At 46.0% G+C, this 27,976-nt stretch overlaps 1 protein-coding gene across 5 annotated transcripts in view; it reads right to left on the minus strand.

Moving 5' to 3' along the window:
- The window catches only part of PHACTR1 (phosphatase and actin regulator 1), a 307,729-nt gene that overhangs the window by 50,217 nt on the left and 229,536 nt on the right, over positions 1 to 27,976 (minus strand). For all 5 annotated transcript variants that reach the window (XM_058668686.1, XM_058668694.1, XM_058668674.1 and 2 more), the window contains one exon: positions 16,703 to 17,024. In XM_058668686.1, coding sequence (XP_058524669.1) covers positions 16,703 to 17,024 — 322 coding nt within the window. The remainder of the gene's footprint in view (positions 1 to 16,702; positions 17,025 to 27,976) is intronic.

The following is a 27,976-nucleotide window of genomic DNA, read 5'->3' on the forward strand; positions in this document are numbered from 1 at the left end:
GACTCCAAACTGACTTCAGAAGGTAGCAAAGGGAGAAATACTGGGTAGAGGAAGACAGGAGACGCATATACTACTGGGATAAATGAGAGATGAATTTTTCTCCTTCTTCAACAATACACAGGAGATGTGAGACCTTTAAGCACAGAATTGAATCTGGCACAAGGTTGTGCTCCCAACCTTGGGAACTTGGGACCAGTCCAGTCACAGGGACAGGAAACTGCCTGTAGAAGACACTAGAGACGGTACCAGAAGCCCAAATCCAGAATGTGCTAGAATGCCTGACTTTCCTAACAGTTAAAAAAGCGTTTCAGGAAGCTGAAGGAACCCACCAACAAAAGCTTTGAAATCATCTATTGCCAACTAGGCACCAGGAGAGATAAGGAGAGGTAAACCCATCCTTTTGTGACTGGAGAGTTCGAGAGGAGGATAGGACAACAGAGGACAACAGAGGACAGGAGGCAGTGCAGCCGCAGGCTGGGGAGGTCACCGTCACAGGGCCCGCACTCAAGAAGCTGTGACGCAGAGCTGGGCCAGGTTCTGTCACTGGCTGCCTTCTTGACACAAGGAAAATGAGTCTTTGGCAAGAATAGGACTTGCTTTATTTAGGTCTGATCTGCCAAGCGGCTTCAAAACCTGATTAGTGTCGGTCTGTTTCTCGCTGCAGTCAGACCAGCTTTCCAGTGCTCAGGTATGGTCATCTCACTGGCTAGAACTCTGAAGGTTCAAAAAGCCAGTGGTAACAGAGTGACCCAATGGGAAGTTCAATTAGTGCTGGATGAGCTTTGCTGGCTGTTCTTTCCAAGGGAAAGACATGAATTAGTGCATGGCCTTTGTCCTTGCTGCTGCTGCTGGCGAGCAAGAAGGCAATGTCTTACAGAATAACTGTGTCCCATAGTGTTGTCATATTTATTTTAACTTTATTAGAAAGGCAGAGAAGGAGAGAAAGCAGGGGGAGGGAGGGAGGGAGAGAGAGAGAGGGAGAGAGAGGGTGCCAATCCACTAACCCATTCACTAAATGCCCACTCTAGTGGGGACTGAGTTAGGCTGAAGCCAAGAGCCCAGAATTCAATCCAGATCTCTCACATCGGTAGCAAGGAGCCAAGAACTTGAACCATCACTTGCAGCCTCCCCGGGTGTGCATTAATAGGAAACTGGAATAGAAAGTGTAACAGGGACTCAAATCAAGGCACTAGAATATGAGATGTGGGTGTTTAGTCACTGTGCCAAATGTCCACAGTGGTAACAGGTGTCTTATATAATAGAGTTGCCATGTGGGAGAATTTTCTAAGTAAAAGTTCTCACTGTAAAAAAAGTGTAAACTATCAACTTCCAAGCATAGGAATTAAAAACCTTGCACCATGTTCTATACCCAACACAATTTAGCCCAAATTGTTAACCCAGCCTCATTCTCTCCTCCTCTGTCTTAAAATAATTTGCCCCTTGGTCACCTGTGGCTACTCAATGCCCTTGGCCTGGAACATGCTCCAATCCTACCTTCACTTCATTTATTCCTACTTATCTCTTAATGCCTCTTTCCAACAGCACCTCATCCGAATTCACAGGAGAGTCCTCGGTTGGAAAAATCTTGAACATCTGTTTGCTTAGTATGTCCCCTCTGTTACTGCAGGCTCCTTGCAGGCAGTGAGTATGTCTTACTGGTGCTTGTATGTAATACCAAGTGTTGTGCCTGATACAAAGGGAATACACATGAGTTGTTCACCGTCTTAGTGGAATGGAAGGTAAGTGGACAGAATGACCCCTATGGACTTGCATGTATGCACAGCTGACATAGCCTACTTAAAGGCACTGATGGAAGGATTGTTCTCTAACCTCAGGGAGGTTAGCAGTGCAAGTGTGGAGGCCCTGGACTTGGTTGGGAACTTTATCAATGGCTTGGATAATGGCAGAAAGGGCATCCTCATCAAATATGGACAGGAAGCAAGGAGAGAAGAAAAGGCGAGTGAAAAATGCAGACTGTTTCACTGAATGTGCTGCCCAGTTTAGCGATGTACACAGTATCCCTTAGCCTTTGCACAGCACCTAAGATGTCATGAAATGATCACCACTATATAAAGGAGGAAACAGAGAGGATAATTTATAGATTTATGAAGACACAGGTAAAAGGCAGGGTTGGAATACGAAGCCACTCTGTATCCAAACACCGAACTTTTAAGATTATGTGCTTTGACTAAACCAAACTGTTCCTACGCAAGATAGAGGAAATACCACAGCTTGTCAACATGTCAAAAAAAAAAAAATGGGCACCATTACTTAAGTCACTATTTTACTACTTCTTCTCCTTCTTCAAGATTTACAGGCAGGTTTACAGAGAAGGAGAGAGAAAGATCTTCCATCTGCTGGTTCAATCCCCAAATGGCTGAAACCGTCTGAAGCCAGGAGCCAGGAGCTTCTTACAGGCCTCCAAGATGGGTGCAGGCTTTGACCCATTCTTTGCTGCTTTCACAGGCCATAAATGGAGAGCTAGATAGGAATTTTGCTGGCACTAACAGGTGGAAGATTAGCTAGCTGAGCCATTGCGCTGCTCACTATTTTGCTTCTTACAGGGTAAGACTGTTTTACATGTCATGACCTGGACACACCTGGGGATCTAGCTTTAAGGCATCATCTTAAACATGGGGTTCTGCATGGTTGGGCTGGCACAGTGGCTCACCTGTTACTTAGTGTCACACCTTCTTTTGCAGTAGGTATAAAAGCACCTAAAACCTTCACTCTCCAGGCTGTACAAAATCATTTTCTGATCCCTGATCCAAATCAATGTTTGCTAAACCTTGATCACACTCTATTATGCTTTGAAGGCCATTTGTAACATTATTAAGTTTGTATTTGTATGGCAATCTTGAAATAAAATACATTATTTATTTTATCATATGCAAAAAGTGCCTTTGTGATTACAGTTCATATGTTAAGAACTTACTTTAAAATAAATCCATATTTTATATTTGAATATTTTCACATACATTTATATTTATAATACTAAACATTTTACAAAAGTTTGTCCTAAACTCATGTATGGATCACCAGTGATGCGGATCCTGCGTTTTTGTTAAATGTTGACCCAGACCAACTTAGACACGGTTGGTATCTCAAACCAAACAAATGTTGACTTTAGGGACTGTCTTGTGCGTTGCTGGAGATGTGGACGGGAGTCCTCTCACGCCAGGGCTGTGCTCTTGGCACCAGCAGTGCCCATTATTTTCCACATATGGGCACAATGGCTGGGAAATGTAGATTATGGCATAAATTTTAAGTGAAGGAGTATGGTAATTATCTTTGTAATGGAAGGCAAGTATAACAAACACATTCACACAATTCAACCACTCTTTCTTGATGAACTTTGCTGGTTATTATGGAATACACGGATGGCTTTGGACTCTAGCCTTGGGTGGGCTCAACAGCCTTAATATGAACAGCACATGGCGGAGGTGAACAGGTGTGGAGACAGCACAGACTACAAGAGGGAAGGCAGAATGATACCTACGCTGGGTAGTCCACCCTTGGATAAAAATAGGGTGTGAAAGGGGTTGGTGTCCATTGTGGACACTTCAAAGATATATGTCCTTGGCAGATTTTGGGATTATCCCAAAATCAACAAATTATACTTCAACACAACAAATGGCTAAATACTAAAATGAAATAGACACGAGACAGCTGAATGGTACCCTATAGCCATTTAAAGGCATATAGCAGCCGGCCCGGTCCTGTATATAAACTAAAATTGAGATGTCAATGAGCTAATCATAGGTTGTGGTTAGGACTTGCTTTTTTTTTTTTTTTTTTAACATACTGGCTACTCAAAACCATGTCAATACCATAATATTGCAAATTGCTGTTGATGTTATATTGGGACTCTTAATTGACTGTGATGATATTCTACCAGCTCTAACTTTGGACCAGAAATGGTCTCCCCAAGAAACTGTTCAACCCATCTGGACAATAAGTAGCTGGACTCCATGCTTAGTATATGTTTGCAAGGAAAGAATCTTGATTGAATTTGAACTGTAATACTGCATCAAGGTGGAGGAATCCACCAGGGGGTAGGGAAGGGGGAGGGGTGGGGGGATTCCCAGAGCCTATGAAACTGTCACATAATGCAAAATAATTAATAAAATATATATATATATATATATAAAAGATATATGTCCTGCAGAAAGGCATCACCACCAGCTCTCCTTGCCCTACTCCAGTTCCCTCAGTGCCTCAGCCCAGCCTATAGCATAGAACATATTCACTGATTTGATATTTCTTTCCCCATTAATGAGTAAGCCCAGAAGGATGAGGACTTTGCTTGTCTTTCCTGCCTCCCTATAAGGTAGAGCAGCCTAAAAATCATCTTTTAGGAAAATGAATGAATAGGGAAGAATGAACAGAAGTGCACCTAAAACAGAAAGCCTGTTATTTATAAAAGAAATGCTCAAAACAGATTTGGAAGGCAGGAGAGTAAAATTACAGTCTGGACTTGGTAAAAGACACACAACTAAAACCCTTCTTCATCATGACCCCATGACAGATCAGGGAGGCGAAAAGCTTTATCCTCTAACCTCAGTCCTGTCCCCACCAAAAATGACATGGAATGTGTCATCATGTGAGCAAACATATATATAGCTGACTCTAAACCGAAGAGGTGACCCATCAATGGAGAATGCAGTGGTGTCTCATACTCATTTACCTGCACTTAAATGGTGGTGAATGTTTCCAAGGAACCCCAAAGACTTGAAAACTGACTGACATTTCATGTTCATTGCTGGGAGATGGGAAGGAACAGATTGTATTCAATCATCCAGAGAGACACGAATGGCTAAGCCATCCACAGCATGTCAGGGTCCTGCTACTGCATGTCAAGGCACTTTGTAATCACTCTCTCTGCATCCCCTGGGGTAACACACAGCCCTGTGATCTACCCATGGGAGAGGGATTTCTGGTCATCAGATTCCTTTGAAACCCCTGTAGAAAATCAGGGACAAATTGTGAAACTGAAAATCACTCTCTTTTTTAAAAACCTAATCATCCTCAAACTCTTTTTAAGACTATTTTCCCACCATTTCTACAGAAAGATATGCAATAAATAGTGATTTTTTTAAAAAAAAGATTTATTTATTTTTATTACAAAGTCAGCTATACAGAGAGGAGGAGAGATAGAGAGGAAGATCTCCCGTCCATTGATTCACTCCCCAAGTGAGCGCAACGGCCAGTGCTGTGCCAATCCGAAGCCAGGAGCCAGGAACCTCCTCCAGGTCTCCCATGCGGGCGCAGGACCCTAAAGCATTGGGCCGTCCTCGACTGCTTTCCCAGGCCACAAGCAGGGAGCTGGATGGGAAGCGGAGCTGCCGGGATTAGAACCAGCGCCCATATGGGATCCTGGCGCATTCAGGGCAGGGATTTAAGCCGCTAGGCCATGCTGCCGGACCCAGAAATAGTGCTTTTTGACATCTGATGACAAATACATTGACTGTTAGGGACAAAGAAAACGTCCTTATTTATAAACATGGCACTGAAAATGGAGTTAAACTCAAGTGAGAACAATTTCTGTAACGGAGTGTGCACGAGAGAGAACATGGGCTACTTTCCTCTTGGAGCAGAAAAATGCCTGAGAAATGGTGATCCCAAGTGTCGTTCCCGAGGCTGAACGACAGAAATAATTGCTGCTGTCCAGGAAAACAGTGCAGTCTCTTCCTGTTCAGAGAGCAGACACACATCGTGGCCTGCAAGGAGCCTACCGAAAGAAAGGCAACGCTGGAACTTCTGTTTCCCTGATGGACGTTAGTCAGCAAGCAACTGCGCCGTCCCCTACACAGACTGGGCTGCAGCCTTCAAGTGTAGGAGAGGAAGTTTGAGTTTCTCTCTACCAGCAGCAGTATTGGATTGAGCAGCCCATTCTCTGTCTTCATGGGGCCTAATGACCTACATTCCTGACCTATGAGGTACTTCACAGAGTTCTTGTAAAATGGAATTAAAAGGTTTATTTTGGTTCACAACATTTTGAAATCCACTCACAGTTTTGCCGGAACTCAAATTTCCACCAACATTTGGAAGATTCCTTGTATGCATGGATTTCAAATGCTATGCACCAAATACTGCTGCCTTGAATTAGGGATGTGCTTAAATGCACATGCTTCATTATAAATAAGGCATTATGGATATCAACACTCAACGTGCTAAACACATTTCATTAAGTAGTTTTATAATTCTGACCCATGGAGCATCCTGGGATAATGGTTTTGAAGATTAGGGAAATCAATATTTATGTATCAGGAAAGGGCAGGGCCTGCTCTGAAGCTAACAGGAACGAAAGAGCAAATTCTCTTTAGAAAATGCACTTTCTTTGTCATCGTCTAGGACCTCAAAATAGTTCATGGCTTGTATACTCACACTTTTCTCTATCTGGTTTGCTTGTTAACTGTGCAAGCTGTGTGTGTGTTCCTCCTTACAATGAAATTACCTTGCATATCCTTCCCCATCAACAAGCAGTTGAAATTGAAAAACAACACTTATGTGCAGTCACTCAAAGATGAGTAAGTGCACTTCGAAAGGTTGTGGAAATGGAATTAAAAGTTTAGGTCTAAAAAAATTTTAAATCCATGCCTATGTGGTATCTAAAGGAGTTCCTAGAAAAGGTACATTACGAAAAAAATGCACGAATTTCAAACACTAATATTTTGAACATCTATATATTTACTTGAAAGGCAGTTCCACAGTCACAGGTAGATCCTAGGTTAATCCTACCAGCATTGGTTCACTCCCCACGTGGCTGCAGCAGCCAGAGGCAGGCCAAGCCAAAATCAGAAAAGAGTGCCACCTGAGACTCACACATGGGTGCAGGGGACCGAGTACCTGGGCCTTCTTCTGCTGCTTTCCCAGGCACATCAGCAGGGAGCTGGTTTGGCTCTGGAGCAGCTGGGACTTGAACCAGTGGTCATGTGGGATACTGGTATCGCTGCACTGACTTAATCCATGCCACAATACCACCTCTTCCCAAAAATCTTATGCCAAAATAAACTTCTTGCTTAATTCTTTCCTGTGTTTGTGAACTTTCTGAAGTGTTTTTAAAACATTAGGGATGGGCATTTGGCTTGGTGGGTACTCTGTGCACATCACATCTCTGTGTGTCTGAAAACAGCTTCCAGCTCTGGCTCCCGATTCCAACTTCATGCTGGTGCGGCGTGTGGGAGGCAGCACCGACAGCTCAAGGAGTTAGGTTCCTGTCATCCACCTGGTAGACCTGAACTTAAGTTCTGGCTCCTAACTTTGGCCAGGCCAGGAGTGAATGAGCAGATCCAAGCTCTCTCTGTCCCTCTGCCTCCAATAATAATAATAATAATAATAATAACAACAACAACAACAACAACAACAACAAAACAACAACAATAATAGAACTGATCTCAGAAAGAGGTCAGGGACTCTGCTTTCCAAGCAGAAACGTCTCAGTAGAAGTGTGAGAGATTTTGAAAAGTCCGTGTCAGGATGCAGCCTCCCTGGAAACACGCCACACTGCATCGTATCTACCAGATCCTATACCAAGGACAAACCCTCAGCTTCACACCCACAGCAACCCACAAGCAGACAAGACCCAGGGCCTGCATTTCATTCCTGCAGAGGTACTGATTCACACATGCTGATGAGCACAGAACATCCTGGTTTGCGGGTGAAATGTTGCAGATGCAAGCCAATGAGACCACTAATGTGTGATGTTAAAAGAAATTAAGGTTAAAAGAAATCCGGGAATAGCACACTTCATGAACCGAAGTGGTTTAGAAGTTCCTGTGATCCTGAGGCAACATAAGGAAAAGCCACTGTCATTGGGAAATGAATTACAACGGGATTATACATTGTATTGTGTTCATTGAAAAGACCAAAAATAATCATGGGATAATAGAATTTTTGAGAATGAAGAAATGCCTTGGAGCTAGTTTGATACAGATTTCTTCCTTCCAACATAAAAATCATTATTTTCTTTCAATATTCTCTACAGGTAGCCATTTCATCTCTAGTTAATATACAAATACACCAGGGGACATTCTAAGTAAAGAACAAAGCCCATACCTAAATGTGTCAGTATCCTTATTTTAAAGGAAAGACTCTAAGTAGCCATCACAATGCTGGAGATAGACTTCCCAGGCTAATCTCCAAGTTTTGTCCTTATGGCCAAACACAGCTTCTAGCGTCACTCTCATTCTCTATGATCAGTTTCCTAAAAAATGGTAGAATACCTTTCTTTTCTTGTTAAGAATCTCATTCATCTATTTGGGCACACTACGCCATTCTGTAATCTGTCTAGAATGCTCTCTTGTTCCACATCTCTCTGTGTGGATAGTTGATTGTTTTTGTGCCCAGTTACACGCAGTTACCCACAGGGGACCACCCTTAATCTCAGGCAGCTTGGTGCTCCTGCTGCATGCTCTCCTAAGCTCCCAATGGACTCTGAACCTCCAACAAGGGCTTCACACGGCGGAAGGCAGAGGGGCGGGGGAAGCGAGCACTGCCTGAAGCTCTTCACTAAGGGCAGATGTTTGTTCATGGTGGTATTGCCAGTGTGCCAAGCACAGAGCCTGGTCCAGAAAAGTGGCTCAAAGACAGATTTCCCAGTCCCTAAGCAAACACAGAAAAAGAAGGTACCTTCTTTTCTCTTCGCAGGGCCTGTTTCATTCAAGGTTTCCCAAATCAGTGATTACCTGGAATTATTTTCTGGCAAATGTCAGAGCTTTCCTAACCTATCTGCTAAGAGATTCCGGTATAGAAAAATGAAGATGAAAGATGAATTCATTAGAAATGTATCAATTCGTTCATTTTTAAGGTTCACATCAAGTCAATTTATCGTAGTAGAACCGAATGTATGACACTTAAAATTTCTCAAGCCAAAGCTCACTGCCTGAAAATAAAGCATCACTAAAAACATCATTTTATAGTGAAATGCATAACTAGCCACAGTAACAAGAACTCTATAATATTTTGCCTTTTCAGAGATTTCAATGATTTTGTTGCATGAGAATGCACACAGTCTTTTTACAAAACCATACTTCTTCCTCTTATCTGCCTATCAAGTTCTCTAACTGCTTTCTGCCTCTCTCCCCTATTGCTCTTATCTTTCTTTTCCCACTTCTCATTATTGTCTCAGCAGAAAACACAAAATGTCACATTTTAGTTCTAGCCCAAGGATGGTAGACCCGGCTGGGCTGTCAACGACTCCCCACCCCTCAGCAGTCTGCTGAAGGAGCTAGGAAGGCTCTGAGGGCATGAAACAGCTCCCGTTCACAGTCAACATGACACTATCATGCTATCTTGAGCTTTAGTTTGACACTATTAGACACAGAAGCAAAGTTTTAGGTTTCACTTCAAGGAAGGAACTTTTAATCTTGCATCTAACATCTGCAAAAAAACCCAAAACAACAACAACAAAACCCCAGCTCAACGGGAAGCAACTGAATGCTTTTCCTACATTTGAGGAAGCTTATAACAAACACTGATTGTTATAATACATTAGAATACTACTTTTCAATTTCAAGCACCATACTAACATTTTCTGAATCTCTATACATGTTTTTAGAATAGTTCCTACATGTCAGGTACCAATGGATTGAGGGTAAAGGTGTGCCTTAGTCTGTGCTGATGTGACAAAATACTCAAGACTGGATAATTTGTATAAACAGAAGTTAATATTCTCACATTTCTGGGAGCTGGGAAGTTCAAGGTCACAGTGCCAGCAGGTACAGCTGTCTGTTGAAGGATACATCCTCTAGAGGAGAAAAAGGCTGTCCCCGCATGGCAGAAGGCAGAGGGGCGAGAGAACACCGCACCAGGAGAAGCCTCTTACTAACGGCCTCAAAGCCATTCAAGGGGTTAAGATTTTCATGACCCAAGCCCTTCTTAAAGAATCTACCTCTCAGTTTCAACACCTCAATTTTAGAAGGGCTGCCTTCAAACCACTGCAAGTGGGGAGACAAGGACAGAGCTGCTCACTTTAAGAGAGATTCTATGGAGAATCATATAACAGGATGTCTGCTGCACGTGTCAGGGGCTGCACGCACACACACACACACACACACACACGCACACACACACACACCCAAAGGAGGGCAGTGCTGTTGATGGGAATCCAAGAAAGAATGACAGAAGAGCTGCTATTGAGGTAGAGTCTCAAAAAGACGAGGCAAAAGTTTTTTTTGTTAAAGAAGATGGAGTATGAGCGGGTGGAGAAGAATATATTTTCAACAGAGGGGACAGTGCAAAATTTTAAAATAAGGAGAATGCTACAGGTTAAAGATGATAATACTAAACAATACATGTGTCTTATGTGAACTCAAAGTTTTACAATGATCACAGCATATCAGATGCAACTTACAAATACATTAATAGGAGATGGACTAGTAACTCAAGGAATACGACAGCAGTTACTAGGGCTCCCCGTCATTCCATTCATCCATCTACCCGCTGACCCATTCCTATATGCCTGTTCTAGGTTCTTGAGATAATACCTAGTCTATTAGGTAAGGAGGACAGTAAGCCAACTGGAAGGCAAGTGATGTAAGACAATAGATGGTGGCAGGTGTTCAGTTTAGTGGTTAAGATGTCTGTGTCCCCAAAGATTGGTTACTCCTCACTAGGGTATTGAAGATTTCTCTGCACAGCCCCCCAAAACTGTTTTGCACCTCAATTGTTGACATATGTCTTGTTAGAGTTATAAGCCAGTCTAGACTACCCGAAAAAAAAAATCTGCCACGTTCAGCAAAATTATGCTTCAACGCTATATAATGCTAAATACTATAATGTAAATAGACACGAGACAGCTCAACAGTACCCTATAGCCACTTCAAGGTGGCTAGCAGCCGGTTCTGTGTATAAACTAAAATTGAAATGTCAACGAAGGAATCACAGGATGTGGTAAAGAACTTGCATTTTTTTTTCAACATGTTGGTTACTCAATACCATGTCAATTAATTCCATAATGTTATAAATTGTTGCTGATGTTATGTCAGGGCTTTTAATTGATTGGGATGATACTCTGCCGCTCTACCTTCAGACCAGAGATGGTCTCCCCAAGAAGCCGTTGAATTTGTCTGGACAATAAGATGCTGGACTCTATGCTTGGTATGTTGCTTGCAATGAAAGAATCTCAACTGATCTTGAACTGTGGTTATGCAACAAGGTGGAGGAACCCACCATGGGGGGAGGGTTTGGGGAGGGGTGGGGGAAATCCCAGTACCTATGAAACTGTGTCACATAATGCAATGTAATCAATTAAAAAAGATAAAATAAAAATTTAAAAAAAAGATGTCTGTGTCCCACATCATGGTGCTTAGGATAAACTCCTGGTCCTGCCTTCTGATTGCAGCCTCCTGCCCACGCAGACTCAAGGCAGCAGGTGATGTCCCAATGGTTGGGTTCATACATGGGAGACATGGATTGAGTTTCTGGCTTTGGCCCTGCCCAGCTTCAGCCACTGAGGGGAAGAGGAGAGTGAGCCAGTTGATGGCAGTTCCATCTGTTTTTCTACTTCAGTGCATTTTAAAATTAATTAAACGAGAATAAAAGGAATGGCTCTGGGAAACAGGAACGTTAGGAGGAGGGCTGCAATGTTTTTAAAGATTTACTTTATTTACTTGAAAGGCAGAGTTACAGAAAGATAATGACAGAGGAACAGAAATCATTCCCCAAGAGGCCACAACAGCCTGAAGCCAGGAGCTAGAAGTTTCTTCTGGGTCCCTCAAGGGATTGTAGGGGTACTTGGATTATCCTCTTTTGCCTTGTCAGGCGTATCAGCAGAAAGCTGGATCAAAAATGAAGCAACTGTGATTCCCACTGGTGCCCGTATAAGACGTTGGTGCTGCTGGTTGTGGTATTAAGTTACTATGCCACAGCATCAGTCTTGGGCTTATTGGTTGGAAGGGTATTCGGAGAGGGGGCATAGTCAGTGACAGGCTATTGGGAACACTTAGCCTGCAGATGATATGAGGGACAAAGGCAGGCCAGGCGAGGGAGGTAGGCTGCTCTGTGCCAGTGAGATGATTTTGGGCACAGCCATTAATAGCTACCTTGTGTCCTCCCACTAAGCTCACATGCTGAAGCCCTAACCCTCACTGGTCCCCAGGACCTTAGACTGTGCCTTTGGAAGTAAGATTTTTTTTTAAATGTAATTAAGTTCATAAGTAAGTAAGTAAGTGTGTTAGGGTGGGTGAGCTTGCATCCAACTTGTCTAGTGTCCTTATGGAAAGAGACGAGGATACAGACACGCACAGAAGGAAGACCAAAAGAGGACACTGGGTGAAGATGGCGTGTACAAGCCAAGGAGAGACCAACCCTGCTGACACCTTGACCTCACCATCCAGACCTGGCAGAGAGCACATTTCTGTGTGTGAGCCCCTCACCCACAGTCAAGGAGACCCTGGCAATCACACAGAGTCATAATACAGCTGCTGGGCGAGCCCATGTCTTTGCTAAGTTGGGAGTGAAGCGAAGGGCGGGAGTGGAAGCTGCAGACCAGGTAAGGGGACAGTCTGTGCGGACATCAGAGGCTGCGGCCTAGGAAGGGAAGGATGGTGGGAAAGCGGCCAATATATGTCTCTATTTAGGGCTTGCCAGTAAATAATGAGACACAAGAGCAAGAAGTGTCAAGGTGACACCAGGCTTCTGGCATGAGCAACAGAAGTTCTTCTGTTTATTCGTTGACAAGGAACGTGCTTCTGTTAGGTGCAGTCCCTTAAGAACTTTCCTAACATCCCTGCAGGGCCTGCAAGAATCCACGGCCTACCTGCATTCTACTAATAAAAATTGAGAGCACACAGAACTGGATGAAGTCGAGAGAGCAGACTAATGGCTATGTATGCTCTTAAGTCTGAACTAGAGAGCTGGTGCCAGTTGGTTCCCAAAGCTTAGAGATGACATCAAACATAAAAACACATGGAATTATACTTCAAATGGTAAAACATCAACTCCAAACAAGATATGAATCTCCAGCAGAGGGAAATGAAGGTCATGTCATTTAAGCTGACTGCCACAAACACAATCTCCAGGAGACTGGTGCAAACCCATTTGTAGCATGATAGTGGAGTCTCTGGAGAGAAATCCCCCATGCTACATAACTTTGTGGAAAGCTCATGACAACTTCTCGGACACCGTTGGTGAGCTGTGCAAGGACCTGATTGGGATGGATAAAATCGTTACCTCTTCACCAACAACCCTAACGAGGCTGGTGGTATTATGATGCTGCCAAAAAGAGGTGAGCCACATGCTTAGCATCACACTGAGTGGTGTGTGTGGCAGGTAGATTCTGGAATGTCTCAATGTGGGTGCTACCTTGTGACCGGGAGCAAACACAAATTCTTTTAGTTTGCTTCCTTGCTCCCACCCTCCCTCCAAATCAGGTGCGCCAACCTGTCAACAACTTCATGTCAGTTTTCAACCATCTTAGGGTAATGATAAAGAGCTTTTTCCTGGTTGTGGTACAGTGAGTTAATCTCTTACCTATGAGGCTGGTATCCCATACAAGCACCAGTTTGAGTTCCAGCTGTATCATTTCTTTTTTTTTTTTAAGATTTATTTATTTTTTTATTACAAAGTCAGATATACACAGAGGAGGAGAGACAGAGAAGAAGATCCTCCGTCCGATGATTCACTCCCCAAGTGAGTCGCAACGGCCGGTGCTGAGCCGATCCGAAACCGGGAACCTGGAACCTCTTCCGGGTCTCCCACGCGGGTGCAGGGTCCCAAAGCCTTGGGCCATCCTCAACTGCTTTCCCAGGCCACAAGTAGGGAGCTGGATGGGAAGTGGAGCTGCCGGGACTAGAACCGGCGCCCATATGGGATCCCGGGGCGTCCAAGGCGAGGACCCAAGCTGCTAGGCCTCGGCGCCAGGCCCCAAAGCTGTATCGTTTCTTATCTAGCTCCCTTATAAAGTGCCTGTGAAAGCAGTGGAAGATAGATCAAACACTTGGGGCCCTGCCATCCATCTGGCCTTGGCCTTGGCCAGGACCAGCTCCAGCCATGGTGACCATGTGTAGAGTGAATCAGCAGATGAAAGATCTCTGTCACTCTGCCTTTCAAATAAATAACTAAATATTTTAACAGACTTCATTTCACGTTGGTGGAATAGGATGGTAAAAGTTCTCGAGAAGAACTTAGATAAAGGAAATGGTAGTTATCTTCAAAGATTAGAATTCAAAGGAAAAGACATGAAAAGAAATAAGGCAGGGGGTGGGTATACACATTAAGGTAAATGAAAACATGCTAAGAAAGATCCATGTCCTTTATCTGAAAGAGTTTTACACACACACACACACACACACACAGATTGAGATCGTCCATCAACTGATTCATTCCCCAAATGGGTACATGGCCAAGGAGCCAGGAGCATCATCCGGGTCTCCTGCATAGGTAGAGAGGTTCAAGCACTTGGGCCATCTTCCATTGTTTTCTCACATGCTTTGACAGGGAGATGGATCAGAAGTAGAACAGCTGCCACTCCAAGCAGTTGCCCATATGGGATGCCAGCCCTGCTGGTAGTGCTTGACCCATTATACCACAGTGCCAGCCCAGCCTCTCCAATCTTTATTTATTTGGAGAGACAATCTCTCCTCTGAGGGAATAGCAGTCTTGTTCAAGTGAAGCATGCATGAATTCCACATATCCTGCTTGGCCTATGCAAACAGCACCATGCCTTCATGTAGGATGAAAATTGAGGGATATAGAGGCAGGTAATCAGGTTCTGGGGGTGGCACAGAGTATGGGGCAGCCAAGACCATGCTGTACCCTTCTCCAAACCCCAACAGGTTAAGTCACTGTCTGTAATCCGAGTATCAGCTGCTCTGCTTCTGATCCAGTGCCCTCCCTGCTACTGTGCCTAGCAAAGCAGCAGATGACGGGCTAAGTACTTAGCCTCTGCTACCCACATGGGAGATCTGGATGGATTTCCTGGCTTCTGGCTTCAGCCTGACCCAGTCCTGATGACTGTAGCCACTGGGAAGTGAAACCAATAGACGGAAGAAGTCTTTGTCTCTCTCTCTCTCTCTCCTTTTGTCTGTCAAATAAATACATCTTTAAAGAAAAAAAAAGTATCTGACTCAGTGGAGGTCCAGTTGACCCACTCACAGTAATAAACTCAGTGGAAATATTCCAGAAATATACACGGATGCAACACAACTCATTCGTTAGTACTTTCCATTGAACCTTCAAAAATGGCACGTTTGAAGTTGAAATATATTTAGCAATATTCTGCCAACATGCTGTTCTATGTGTTGCTGATGATTAAATCTCACAGTGGATACAGCAGACAGGGGAATGGGAAATTACACGGACTGCTAATCACCTTTAGGAAAGCAGCTGAGCTGCAGCAGCGTGTTCTGGATCGATGGCAGGAAGACCCGGGGTGAGGTCACGGCCTCTTCTTCATTCTCTCACGTAGTGCTTTTCAAATGCCCGTGGATGAGCACTACTTCCCAAAGGATATTTCTTTTAATTTTCAATGCACCACAAATTGATGCTTTTAGAAAATAAATATTTTAAAGTTCTAAAAGAAAGAGGCATTAAGAAAAAAAAGCTATCTATTATTTGAAAGGCAGAGTGGCAGAGGGAGAGGGAGGAGAGAGAAGGGGACAGAGCAGGTGGAGAAGGAAACCCGTCTTTCATCCTTTGGTTCACTCCTCAAAGGGCCACAACATGTGAGGCTGGGCCAGGCTGAGGCCGGGAGCCCAGAGCTCCATCCAAGTCCGCAGAATGGATGGCAGGGCTAAGGTGTTTGGGCTCCTCCACTGCGGGCATTGATAGGAAGTTGAATTAGAAGCACAGTAGCTGAGCCTCAACTCCATGTTTTGACATGGGATGCCAGTTTGTTTATTTGAAAGCCAATAGTTTCATTCAGGTCTGCCCATGTGGGGGGCAGAGGCCCTAGCACTTAGGCTGCCCTCTGCTGCCATTCCCAGGTATATTAGCAGAGAGCCGGTTGGGAGGCAGAATGGCTGGACATGAACTGGTGCCCACCTGGGATGCAGGTGTTAAGCAAAAGGCAGCTTCAGCTTTACACGCACACACACAAGCACACATACACAAACACACACGGTTGACTCAGAGTCAGTACAAGAGATGAAACCCCAGGGGGCATCCCCTCGGCATGTCACCCAGAAATGCTACAAGAGGAAGACGCTGATGAGAGATGGGCGGGGGCTGGTCATTTGAGGCACGTATACACAGGGTGGGACTCTGGGACCCTGCTCCCCCATCTGCAGGAGGAAGGGAGTACAGCCTATTCTTATCCATGCAGATCAGCAAGGGAACACACACGTTAACCAGCAAGCAGTATTGAAAAATGCGAACTTAAACATGTTTTCTCCCTATTTTCAAAACCAGGAATAACCTCTACTACAGACCAGGCGTACACCACTTACAAAATATTAATATATATGCATTTGTATATGTGTATGTATATCCTCAAGTATAACGAGCTATTGTTTCTTTTTTGATAAACAAGGATTCTATATTTTGGCAGCATTATTTTTTTTCTTCCATATTAGCCTTGACATTCAGTTTTTGATCTGATTTGACCTTTAAACTTTTTTTTCTTTTTCTCCTGTGGGGATGAACACTTGGTTATATTCTTCAGCCACAATACAGATCCCCCGGCGCTAGCCTCACCCACCCCTGCCCCAGCCAGCCTCATCCTCTCCCTCTGGCCTCCCTCCCACCCCTGACTCCCCCATACCTTTCCAGCCTCTGCATGGTCATGGCCAGCGTCTTGTTCAGTTCTTCTATCATCCTGAAGCCCGAGGTGTGCATGGGGAGGGAGCCGGTGGAGGAGGGGAGGTGCTGCCCGTGGCTGCCGTACTGCAGCTGATGCTGGATCTGGGAGGGCAGGACCGTGTGGTGGTGCTGGGCCACACCCTGCTGGCCACTCTTCTGGGCTGCGTAGGATGCCAGCGAGAGCTCGGGCCCCCCCACGGGCATGCAGATCATGACTTTCTTTGGAGGTAGCGGAGGCGAGAGTTTCACTGGCAGACAAGGCAATTTCACAGGGGCGCCAGGATCTGCGGGAGAAGGAGGGGGAGAGGCACGGGTGAGTCTGGGGCCATCAGATGATACGTGCAACACCACGCGGGCCCACCTTAGGCCTGCAGCCACCGAAGCTGGCCCCTCTGATAAAGCATGACCGCTCAGCGAGCATCTGCTGCATCCTGTCCTGTGCTCAGAGCATGCTGGCCAGAAGAAGGGGTCTCAGCGACCCCAGGATCGTAGGTTTCAGGGACATTTGTCTTGCTGTGGGTCCCGCAGAGGCTCACAAGCAGCCCAGGGAGGGAGGCACTGTGGAGGCAGCAGTGGGGTGATCTTTTCTGCTGCTGGGAACCCATGGGCCTGTTCACAGATACCTTTTCCAAGACTCCGCAGTTCTGTTATGGTCAAGGAAATGTCTCAGCTGAACAAGTTCCAAAACTACAGCATGAGGTTGGAGAGGCCAGTCCTGGGTTCAAGTCCAGGAACAGCATCAACTCTCTGTAAGTACACTGCTGTAGTGCTGCCAAGCTCATTCCCTGCATGTGTCACAGGGGGCCATGGCCCCTTCCTGGAGGAATGAGGCTGTAAGAGAGTCAGCTGCCCTAGACGACTGGCTCTGGTGAGGGCATTACGAAGCTTCCCAGAGATGCTCTTGCACTGCCAGACCTAAGGGTATTTTGAAGAGACCTTGTCGTCTTCTGAACCCCAGTGGAAGTCATCTCTCATCGGAGCATGGTCAAACCTTATGGGAACAGCACAGCCCAGAGGGCACTGGGAAGTCCCACACCACAGTGCCAACACCAGATGCTTCTCACTGTGCATCTCTGAGGTCTGAGGTCTCTTCTCCACCACGTCTGCCCCGACGTGGCCCCCCCTGCACCCAGTCCCACCACACAGCCCTGCTGAAATGACATTCACGGGCAAGGAAGCTGACCAAGTTTGTTCTCCATGAGAGTCCATCCCACTAACTACCCTTCCTGCTAAGACTTACCACACTCTGCCCTCCAGCTCATTTCTTTAAGTCCATGTTCACCCCTAGAAGTCTGCTCTGACTGGCCTAGTTGGAAATAACCTTCCCCACAGTACTTACGGCCCCTTGCGGGTTTCTCCCACACTCCACCTGCGGGTTTCACTTGTTTGGTGTTGCTTGCATTCAGCCTGTGCTGCCCCACACTCCCCAGAAACCGCTGGGGTCTGTCTGGCTCCTCTAGGCCCTGCCCTGTTCAGGGTACTCCCTCCCCCACAGAGACTGGAGGCCTGCATGCCAGGCTCCCTTTCCCCTTCAGCTCCAGCTGCCTCTTCTCATGGTCACTCTGGTGCATCAAGCCTCACTCCCACCCTGCTAGGGTCCCAGTCAGCCTGTTTCCATTTCTCTAGGCCTTTTATAATTGTCCCGTCTCGGTTAACGCCTACGCTGCATTGAAGGCTCAGCCCACCCACCAACGTCCATGAACGCTTCCCCTGAGCTGACACTGTGGGTGTGTGCTACACCAGTGCTAACGAGAAGAACAGTGATGGTGACTACACTCGGAATTATTGCCAAGACTTAGAAAGGTGGAGTCCTTCTTCTCTTGGCACCTGAAACGTTTCAGATTTGAGATTTTTCACTCCATTTTGGAAAGCTTGCGCGATACAAGGCGGTAGCTTGGAAGCGGGAACTAACTCTAAATACAGGAGCCATCTGTGCTTCACATGCACCTTACACAAGGGAAGAAAAGTTTTCTGGAAGGGGCCTCTGCCGTGGCTCATGTCCTAACTGGCTACAAATAGCCAGGGCTGGCCCAGACTGAAGGCAGGAGCCAGGAACTGCATCTGGGCCTCTTACATGGGTGACAGGGATTCAAGAACTTGAACCTTGCCGACTGTCTCCCAGTGCTAGGAGGAAGCTGGATTGGAGGTGTGTGGCAGCCTGGACTCGGGCCAGCTACTCTGATACGGGATGTGGTGAGTATCAGCATAAACGGGTGCATCGCAATACCTACCTCAAACCTATACTTTTAATTCCATTTTTGCACACATGTTTTTGAAGAACCCATAGCCCGGAGGTCATATTATGTAACAGTTCTAATCATTTCCTGCAAAATACCAAGCTTTTCATTGCTTCGAGGTCCGGATTTGGAGCATTCACGGCTTTAGACGGGGACTACCTGGCCTTCATCATGTTACTGCATGCAGGAGACTGTGCCAAGTACTTTTCCTAGGCCTACCACGTACAAGCCTCGAAGCCGGATGGTTAGTTTTTCTTTTTTAGAGATAATCAAAGAGACTCTGAAGACAAGAGACCTGAGCAGCCCCTGCTTCTACACTCGGGGGCAGTCATACATCATCATGTCCCCAGTATCAAGTTTGCTGCCATCCTACAGTGTCAGAAGCACACACCGATTTTACAGAGTGAAACAGAACCATGACATCTACCGCTGGGCGGCTCATGTCTTTCTGCAAAACAGATGTTCTAGGAGGGAGATGCTCGCTGGCTTTCACTCTAACCCAGGCTCAGCAGTTGGACTCCAGAAGCCTCCCCAGTGGTTTCCACACACAAGGGGCTTAGACATCCTGATCCCCAGGTGCTTAACTACTGGGCGTGCCTGGCTCCCCGAGGCACACCACAGGGTGTCCCAGCACACTAGGGCGTGGAGGCACCAGTTCACCTGTCATCTGGGCCCACAGCCACAAGGGATGCTCTCCAAGTCCTATGTCTATGCCCAAAACGACAAAGGTCAAAAACTGTCCTAAAGCCAACGGGTGAAAAGACATTTGTCTAAAATCTATTTAGCACGGTTTCATTATCCAATCATCTGGGTTGTTTCCACGCCTTCACTGTTGTAGACTGTACTGCTCTAAATATAGGGATGCAGGTTGTTTTCTAGTCTGATTTCATTTCATGTAGTTTTATTACCAGGAGCAGGATAGGTGGGTTATATGGTAGGTCAATTCTCAGTTGTTCAAGCACTTTCCATACCGGCTAACCTGTGGTACACGTACTGTAAGGGATATTACATGGCCACAAAAAAGAAAGAAATCCTAGTATTTGCAACAAAATGGTCTCAACTGGGGACCATTATGCTTAGTGAAATAAGCCAGCCCAAAAGGACAAATATCATTGTCATCTCTAATATAAAATAACTTGGGAAGACATGTTGCAGTATGCATCTCAATGAAATAGTTCAACAAACCTTGGCACTATGAGGCTAGACATTCTGCCTCTGCTTGTACTTACAATGCCATGAAACACTTCAATAGCAGAAAATTAAATTGCAGCTGTGACTAAGGAACTATACCACTGTGATAATAGTTACAAAACCGTATCACTGAAAATAATGAAACCAAACAATGAAAAAAAATTCAGAAGTGAAAAAAAATCCATTCACTTAGTGATTTTCTTGCCTAAATTTAAAATGTGTAACTAAGGAGCATTTTTTTTTTAAACCAACTTGTCTAATGGCACATCTAATCAAATTATAAATGTACTTTGTCATTAAGTATTATGAAAAAAATATTAGGGGGAAGTTTTTCTATTTAAAAAACTGTGGGGCCTAATGTAGTAGCCTAGTGGCTAAAGTCCTCGCCTTGCACACATTGTAATCCCATATGGGTGTCAGTTCTAGTCCAAGCCACCCTTTTCCCCATCCAATTCCCTGCTTGTGGCCTGGGAAAGCAGTCGAGGACGGCCCAAAGCTTTGGGACCCTGTACCTGTGTGGGAGACCTGGAAGAAGCACCTGGCTTCTGGCTTCGGATCAGCTCAGCTCTGGCCACTGAGGTCACTTGGGGAGTGACCCAGCGGATGGAGGATCTTCTTCTCTGTCTCTCCTCCTCTCTGTATATCTGACTTTTCAATAAAAATAAATAGATCTTTAAAAAAAATTTTTTTGAATTTATTTACTTGCTAGGGAGATAAATGGGATTGATTCTATCGCCATAGAGTGCAACGAGTGAGGCTGGGCTGGGGTGAAGCTGGGAGCTTAATCCAGATTTCCCATTCGATAGCAGGAACCCAAACAATTAAACCATTATGACTGCCTTGCTGTGACTATCTTGGTGGGAAGCCGGAGTCGGAGCCAGATAGCCAACCCCAACGCTCTTCTGTGGCGCATGGCATTTTAACTGGTGTCTTTACTACTAAGCTGAATGCTCACTCCAGATTTCAAGGTCTCTTTGCCCCAAAATGAGCTCATCTTTTGTCTTTCAGGAGCCTTTTGGAGTGTGTTCCTATAAAATAACTTACGATACCACACACCCATTCAGCCCTGTTAGCTTCAGCAAATTGTTTAATCTCTTTGATGTTTGGTTTTCTAAACGGAGATGAATTCATGTTACAGGACACACTAAATCCATGAACTGTGGAGCGTGGCCTGGCACTCACTGCTCCACAGAGAGGAAATGCACTTCCGGTTGCTGTCGCTGGCACTTGCACAGGTGTCTCCTTCAGGAAATTCACCCTCCCGACAGCTGGTTTAGCTGCCAACCCGCTGGCCTGCATAAGCCCCTTCAGCATGGTATTTTCTATGGGATGGATTCAAACCATTTCATTTTCTGCGACTTCCTGTGGATTTTTTGCTTGCAGTGGGCAGCTGTATGAGTTCAACTCGGGGGTTGGATGTTGGGGAGGTGGCTGTTTCCTCATCCATTTTCCCCCACCAGCAGGAACCCAGCCTGGGGCAGAGCAGGCGCCTAACGGACACTAAATTTGTCCGCCTTCTCAGCCTGCGTCAGGGCAGTGGGGAGAGCTGCCACTTGGTGATCATGTTCACCCGCAGTAAGGATCTGCTAAGCAGAGCGTGAAGAGTAGACAAGCAGGAACTTGGCAGAAATAAAGATTTACAGGGTAGACAGGCAGACCAGATGCGGGGGTGGGGGGTGGGTCTCTACGTACGGTCAAGTGTGAGAAGCACTCCTCCAAGAGGCTTCCTGTTTCAGGGGCTGCTCTCACCACAGGCCGAATGGCTGAGAGCTGGGCCTTGCTTGGGGAGACTTGGCTAGCATGCCCCGCCCCTGGGCTGGGCAGCGGCGCTTGGAGGCTTGTCCAGTGTGGTGTATTGTTAAATCACCCTGGCTCAGAACTCAGGAGAGTTTGCATTTAATCCTGTTTCCAAGACTCTGCCCAAGACATTTAGCCATCTTGAGCCTCAGTTTTCTCATCTGTAGACAGGGAACATTATTTTCCATATAGGTCAGCCAGGAGATGTGAACAGGTAAATGTCTAGGCAGCCTCTGGGTAAAGTACAGGAGAATGAGGAGGTTGAAATTTAGCCAGTAGGTTGGCTGGGCTTTGTGGCTGGCTCTGCCAGAGGAAGAGGTGTCTTGCGCAAGGCAGTTATTTCTAGTTTCACCATGTCCTTCTGGAGGTGAGCTGAGGACCCACGAATAAGACCCACCCAGCCCAGGCTTTGATACGCTCCACGAGTTCAGCAGAGGTAGCCTTAATTGATTCAGAAATAGACATCATGCTGTGTTCCCTGCTGTTCCCACAGGGAGCTGGGGGGTTAGACCGGGTCATGTGAACATGCATTGTAGATTGCAAAGCACTTCAGACACTTACACCTGCGGGGTTAGTCGCAGGACTCTTGCCAGGCTCCTAAGTATTCACCTATCCTGCGGCTTCCCAGCCCAGGGTGGGAAGAGGGCAGCCCAAAAGGCAACGAAGAGTGTTTAGGTTGTAAGGGAGGAGGCTCAGGAAAGGAGTGTAAGAGCTAGAGGCCATGGTAAAGGGGACTGAGCAGCAGCGCCCAGAGGCTTCCAAAGGCTTCCACGTCCAGACCCACGTACTGCAGCAGGAAGGAAAGGAGTGGCCTTAAAGGTTTCCGTGTTGTTCTGAGGTCCCCTGCTGTGATGTATGGATACTGAGAGCTGCAGAACTGGGACTCTGATAAACCCAAACTCCTCCCTGAAAGCTACCTAGGAATGATCACCAACCTTCCTTCCTTCTACAAACTCAGGGCGAAAAGATATCTTCTCTACCCAGAGAGCGCCTGGCCCAGTACAATGCCTTGCAGCTATCCAAAGCTTGATGCTTACCAGCTGCTGGTGGACACAGTCCACCTCTTGCATGTATAAGGCAGATCCTGGCTGGTCCTGTGGGGTATACACCTGCCTCTGTGTCTCTGCCCATTCCTGCAGCCAGATGCACTGAGATGCAGCGCATTCGTAAAACTGTCTCTGCTGATGGAGTAGAAGTCAAAACGACCAGTTCGAGAACAAAGGAGAATAAACCCAAACTGGGAGTACAACGGACTCATACGGCCCAATAGGGCTGTATTTTTAAACACGACACAATTTTGGTTCGTGGTTCCAGACTAAGGAATGAAAATGCAAGGTCATTTCTCTAGTCCATTCTCCTGCCCCAGGCCTGTGGCGCCCGCACACAATGAGCGTGGGTTACATGGATACAGGTTGTGCGGCCCCATCTGAAAAAGCAAAAATGCTCCAGAATCCAAAACTTGGATGGCCCAATTGCTGACATGATGCCACAAGTGGAAAATTCTTTACCACGAACCTTTGACGCACGTGGAAATCTGTACCACATTCCCCCAGGCTGCAATGTAAGATGAATATTAAACAGCCATCCATTTAATATTCAGGCTTTAGTCCTATCTCCAGGATAACGCATCACACCTACGCAGATAACCAATATCTGAATATCTGTGTCCCAAGCCTGTCAGATAGGGCACCTCCATTGGGTACACATCCAGCCTGTCTTCTCACCATTCTGAGGGCACTTCTTAATTAACATCAGCTCTGTGAGCAGCCCTCGGCCATGATAGTAGCACCTGGTGTCTAAGGAACAAAGGTGATGGAAGAATGAGGCAGTTGCTTGCTACCTCATTTCTAGGGCTTGGAATCTCTAATCTCCTTCCACAGACATGGGTATTCCACTCAAGACAGGATGGGCCAGTTACACTTGTACCTTGAACTTAAATCAGCCCAGCATCACTAACCTGCTGACTTAGCTTTCCACGTGGCTGCAAGATGGGGTGCTTAGGAGCTGACTCTGTCCCTTCAGCACATCAGGCTACCCTTGGGAGCAGAGGAACATGGCCCAAAGCCTTGGGAACCTGTATCCACGTGGGAAGAGGCTCCTGGTTCCAGACTGGCTCACTTTCGGCCATTTTGGCCATTTGGGGAGCGAACCAGTAGATGCAAGATCTTTCTCTCTCCTCTCTGTAAATCTGCCTTTCCAATAATAATTTTTTTTAAAGAACACCCTCCTCCTGTAATATTTATCGGTCACAACTGTCCTCAGGTTTTCTTATAATGAAATAATTTATTTTACTTATTTGAAACGCAGAGTCGGAGAGAGAGACAGATTGATTCATCTTCCATCTGCTACTTTCCTCATGGACGCAATGGCCAGGCTGGGTCAGTCCGGAACCTCTGGTGGCAGGGGCCCAAGCTGCTTCCCCAGGTGCATTAGCAGGCAGCTGGATTGGAAATAGAGCAACTGGGACTTGAACTGGCACTCGAGGAAGCAGGTGGCACCTCAACTCACCATACCACAATGCCAGACTCTCATTTTTAACTGTCTTAAATACATACTTCCCTGTGACACCTTTTAGATTCCAACCAAAGGGTTTGATCTCTTGCTATTTGAATTTCTTCAGGGCCATGTTTTCACCTGTTCATATTAATCCTTTTCTAAGCTTGTAACTGCCTGCAGATTCTACTGGTAAGAGCCATAACAATATTTGTACATTATATGCAGTTGGCAGCACACCTCGCACACAAAAGGCATTCGAAACACCAAGTGCTGATGGAGCAATCTACAACTTGGCACGCTACAAAAGGCAAGCTGTTACTATCTTTGTGCTGATGATAGAAGCCAGAAAATACCCTTGAAAAATTGTTTTATCAGTAGGAGGCATCCGGCCTATTGGTTAGGTTGCTGCTTCAGATTCCTGTGTCCCACACTGGACTGTCTTGGTTTGATTGCTGGATCAGGCTACAGACCCCAGCTCCCTGCAAATGAGAACATAGGCAAAGGCTCCGGCTCCTGGCTTCCCAAACGTCCCCCGCTGGGTGTTTGTGGAGTGAACCAGTAGTGAGAGCTGTTACCCTCTGCCTCTCAATCAACTGATTTAAAAAGGCTTTCACCAACAGATAGTCCTTAAATAGCCGATGGAAAAAATTGCAAGACGAGGAAAGAAAATCAGGAGTGGAAAAATAGGAAGAAAGCAGTAGAGAAGGTAAATTCAGGAAACTTTCCCATTCCCTGTGTCTTGTATTTTTTTTACTTTCTGTATATTATCAGTTTTGAGATTTTAAAAACAGATTTATTTATTTGAAAGGCAGATCTTCCATCCACTGGTTTACTCCCCAAATGGTCAAAATGACATAAAACCAGGAACTTTTTTCTGGATTCCCATGTGGATGCAGGGACCCAAATACTTGGTCTATTTCCCACTGCTTTCCCAGGAGCAGTGGAGCAGCCAAGACTTGAAGTGGCACCCACATGAGATGTCGGCACTGCAGATGGCGGCTTAATTTGCCATGCCACAGCATGGTTCCTGAGTTTTGACACCTTATAAACCTTGCTGCCTGGCAAGAGGTTAGCCACAGCGAGCCAACGCCAAGAGCTGACAGCACGGGCTCAGCGTGGAGCAGACCTCTGATGTTCAAACCAGTCAATCCACGGCACGCTTGGCCTTCCCCCACCGTGAGGTGACATTCCTTTGCCTGATCCCAGGGCCAGGTGTGGGCAACCTGCTGAAAGTACACAGGCCTCCAATCCTACACTATTGGTTATACTTGCTTTGCTTTTCTGGGGAACCCCCCATCCCACTTGACCCTCTGTTCTGCTCCTGATCATGCAAACCCTTCGCCCGTGCAGCCCAGTGGGGAGTTATCCTGTTTCTAAATCCTGCGATGATAATAAGCCTTCATGTTCCCAAGCCTCTCCTGTGCCTGGGCCGTGGTCACAGTGGACTGATCATCCCCTACAAGAACGCAGGCACCTTCAGAGTGTCAGACAACCAGAGAGCCTAACCATCTGTCAGCTCCATGAGGCTGCCACGTGGTCGCTCATTCTCATTTGTGTTCTGTTTAAAAGCAAAGGTAAAATCCACAGTCACAGTGTTCTCAGAGCAGGCTTACAGGGACAGAGGCAGAAGGAATCAGGTGCTTCTGTGGTGGGGGTGGAGGGCTAGGGGGAGGAGGCAGTGGGAAGTCAGGAGACAATCTGTGAGCCACAGAGACATAATGAAATTGCATATCAGAGTGTGAATTACAGGACAGAGAGGGGCTCCACAAAGCTTGAGGCGGCTCCAGAGAGGTGCACAAGCCTGGCAAACACTGCAGACAAGGTTCTCAGAAGACACACAGAAGCACCGGGGCTGAAAACAGAACTCTGCTTGGATGCTGTTGCCTGGGTCAAACCACAGTGGCAAATACACTTGCAACCCTAGCCATCAGCTGAGCTCTGAGGACACAGTCATCTTCAATGTCCATGGGGGATTGTTTACAAGACCCTCTTCCAACACCCAAATCCACAGAGGAGCAAGTCCCTGATACAAAATGTCATAGTATTTGTATTGAACACATGCTTCTCTTCCTGTTTGTTTTGAATCAGCTCTAGATTACTTTTAATGCCTAAAATGATATAAATGCAACACAAATAGCTTTTACACTACATTGCTTTTTAAATTGTATTCTTGCTGTTACAGTGTTGTTTTCTATTGTTTTCATCTGACTATTTCGGAGCTATTTCAGAAAACTAGTTTGAATACTTTCCATCTGCAGGTAGCTGAATCTGCAGATGAGGGACTCAGGGCCACCAAGGGCCAATTGGATACAGAAGGCCCCTACAGTAAGCTTCCCCGAGTTTCAGCTTCTCCAGCCGCACACACAAGCCCTGGACAGGTGACTGTCTTCAGGACTTTGTGTGTGAGGATCTGCAATAGTTTCTTTGCCTTGCTGCGCTGTCCATCTCTAACTGTGGTCACTCCCAGGTTAGACGCATCCCAGGTCATTTGCAGTACACCATCTCCTTCTGGCCTATTCACTGAAATCCAGTCTGACTGAACCCAGGTTCTCCTCCTAGAGCAGCGGTGTGAGAACAAGTACTTGTTTTTGGGAGACTTCATAACTTCTCTCCTTGAGTTAGGCCGTGGACTGGCATCCCTTCCTCACATCTATCTAATTCTCATGTTGAAGACTCAACCGCAGCTGTATTTGGAATGATGCAGTAATTAAAATGTAATGGACGGGAGCCTAATCTGATGGAATCAATATTTTTAGATGAACAGACACAAGAGCTTGTGTCTCTTGTCCTGCTGCCTCATGAGCACACAGTAAGAAGACTGGTCTACACCAGCGAAGTGGCCCTCAGCACAAGGTCAGCCCTTCAGATCTAGCTGTTGGAGTCTTAGTCTACGAGCAAGCAAATGTCTACTGCATAAGCCACCCGGCCTGTGCCATGCTGTTTTTCACGCCCAAGCAGACTATTATCAGTTATAAAAATAATTAAATTTCCTATTCTAAGTAACTTAAAACACATGAAGTAGAAGCACAAAGAAAGCTGAGGAATGAAATATTTTTTTTGGGGGGATAGGCATCTTGGCGGAGAGGGTCTACATACTGGGCTCAAAATGGCTTTATACTCATCTCTGTTGCTTACCAGCTAAGTCACCATGACCGAGAAACTTAGCTTCTCCAAAGTCACGTTTATCAGAAAGAGATGGTCTCCACCTTACGGGAGCAAACAGTACTTTTGGGAACAAACTTTTGGGTACTTATGGGAACAAACAACCAACTCAGAAAAATGCTGACTACCTTGGTCATTTCCCAGGTGTGAATGGTCAACTGTCAACGGCACCTGCCACATGAGCAGATTGCAACAGGTAGGTAAGGGTACCCGGGACATGCTCCCTATGCAGAAGGCATGGGCTACGCATGCTGCACTTAACAACTGCTTTCCAGAGCCAGGATGTCGGAAGAGTCACTGACGAAGACTTAGAGAGGCAGGACACAGGCTTTCCACCTGGCCTCCTTCCCCCA

This window comes from Ochotona princeps, chromosome 1 (genome assembly GCF_030435755.1).
Source record: "Ochotona princeps isolate mOchPri1 chromosome 1, mOchPri1.hap1, whole genome shotgun sequence".
NCBI classification, from domain to species: domain Eukaryota; kingdom Metazoa; phylum Chordata; class Mammalia; order Lagomorpha; family Ochotonidae; genus Ochotona; species Ochotona princeps.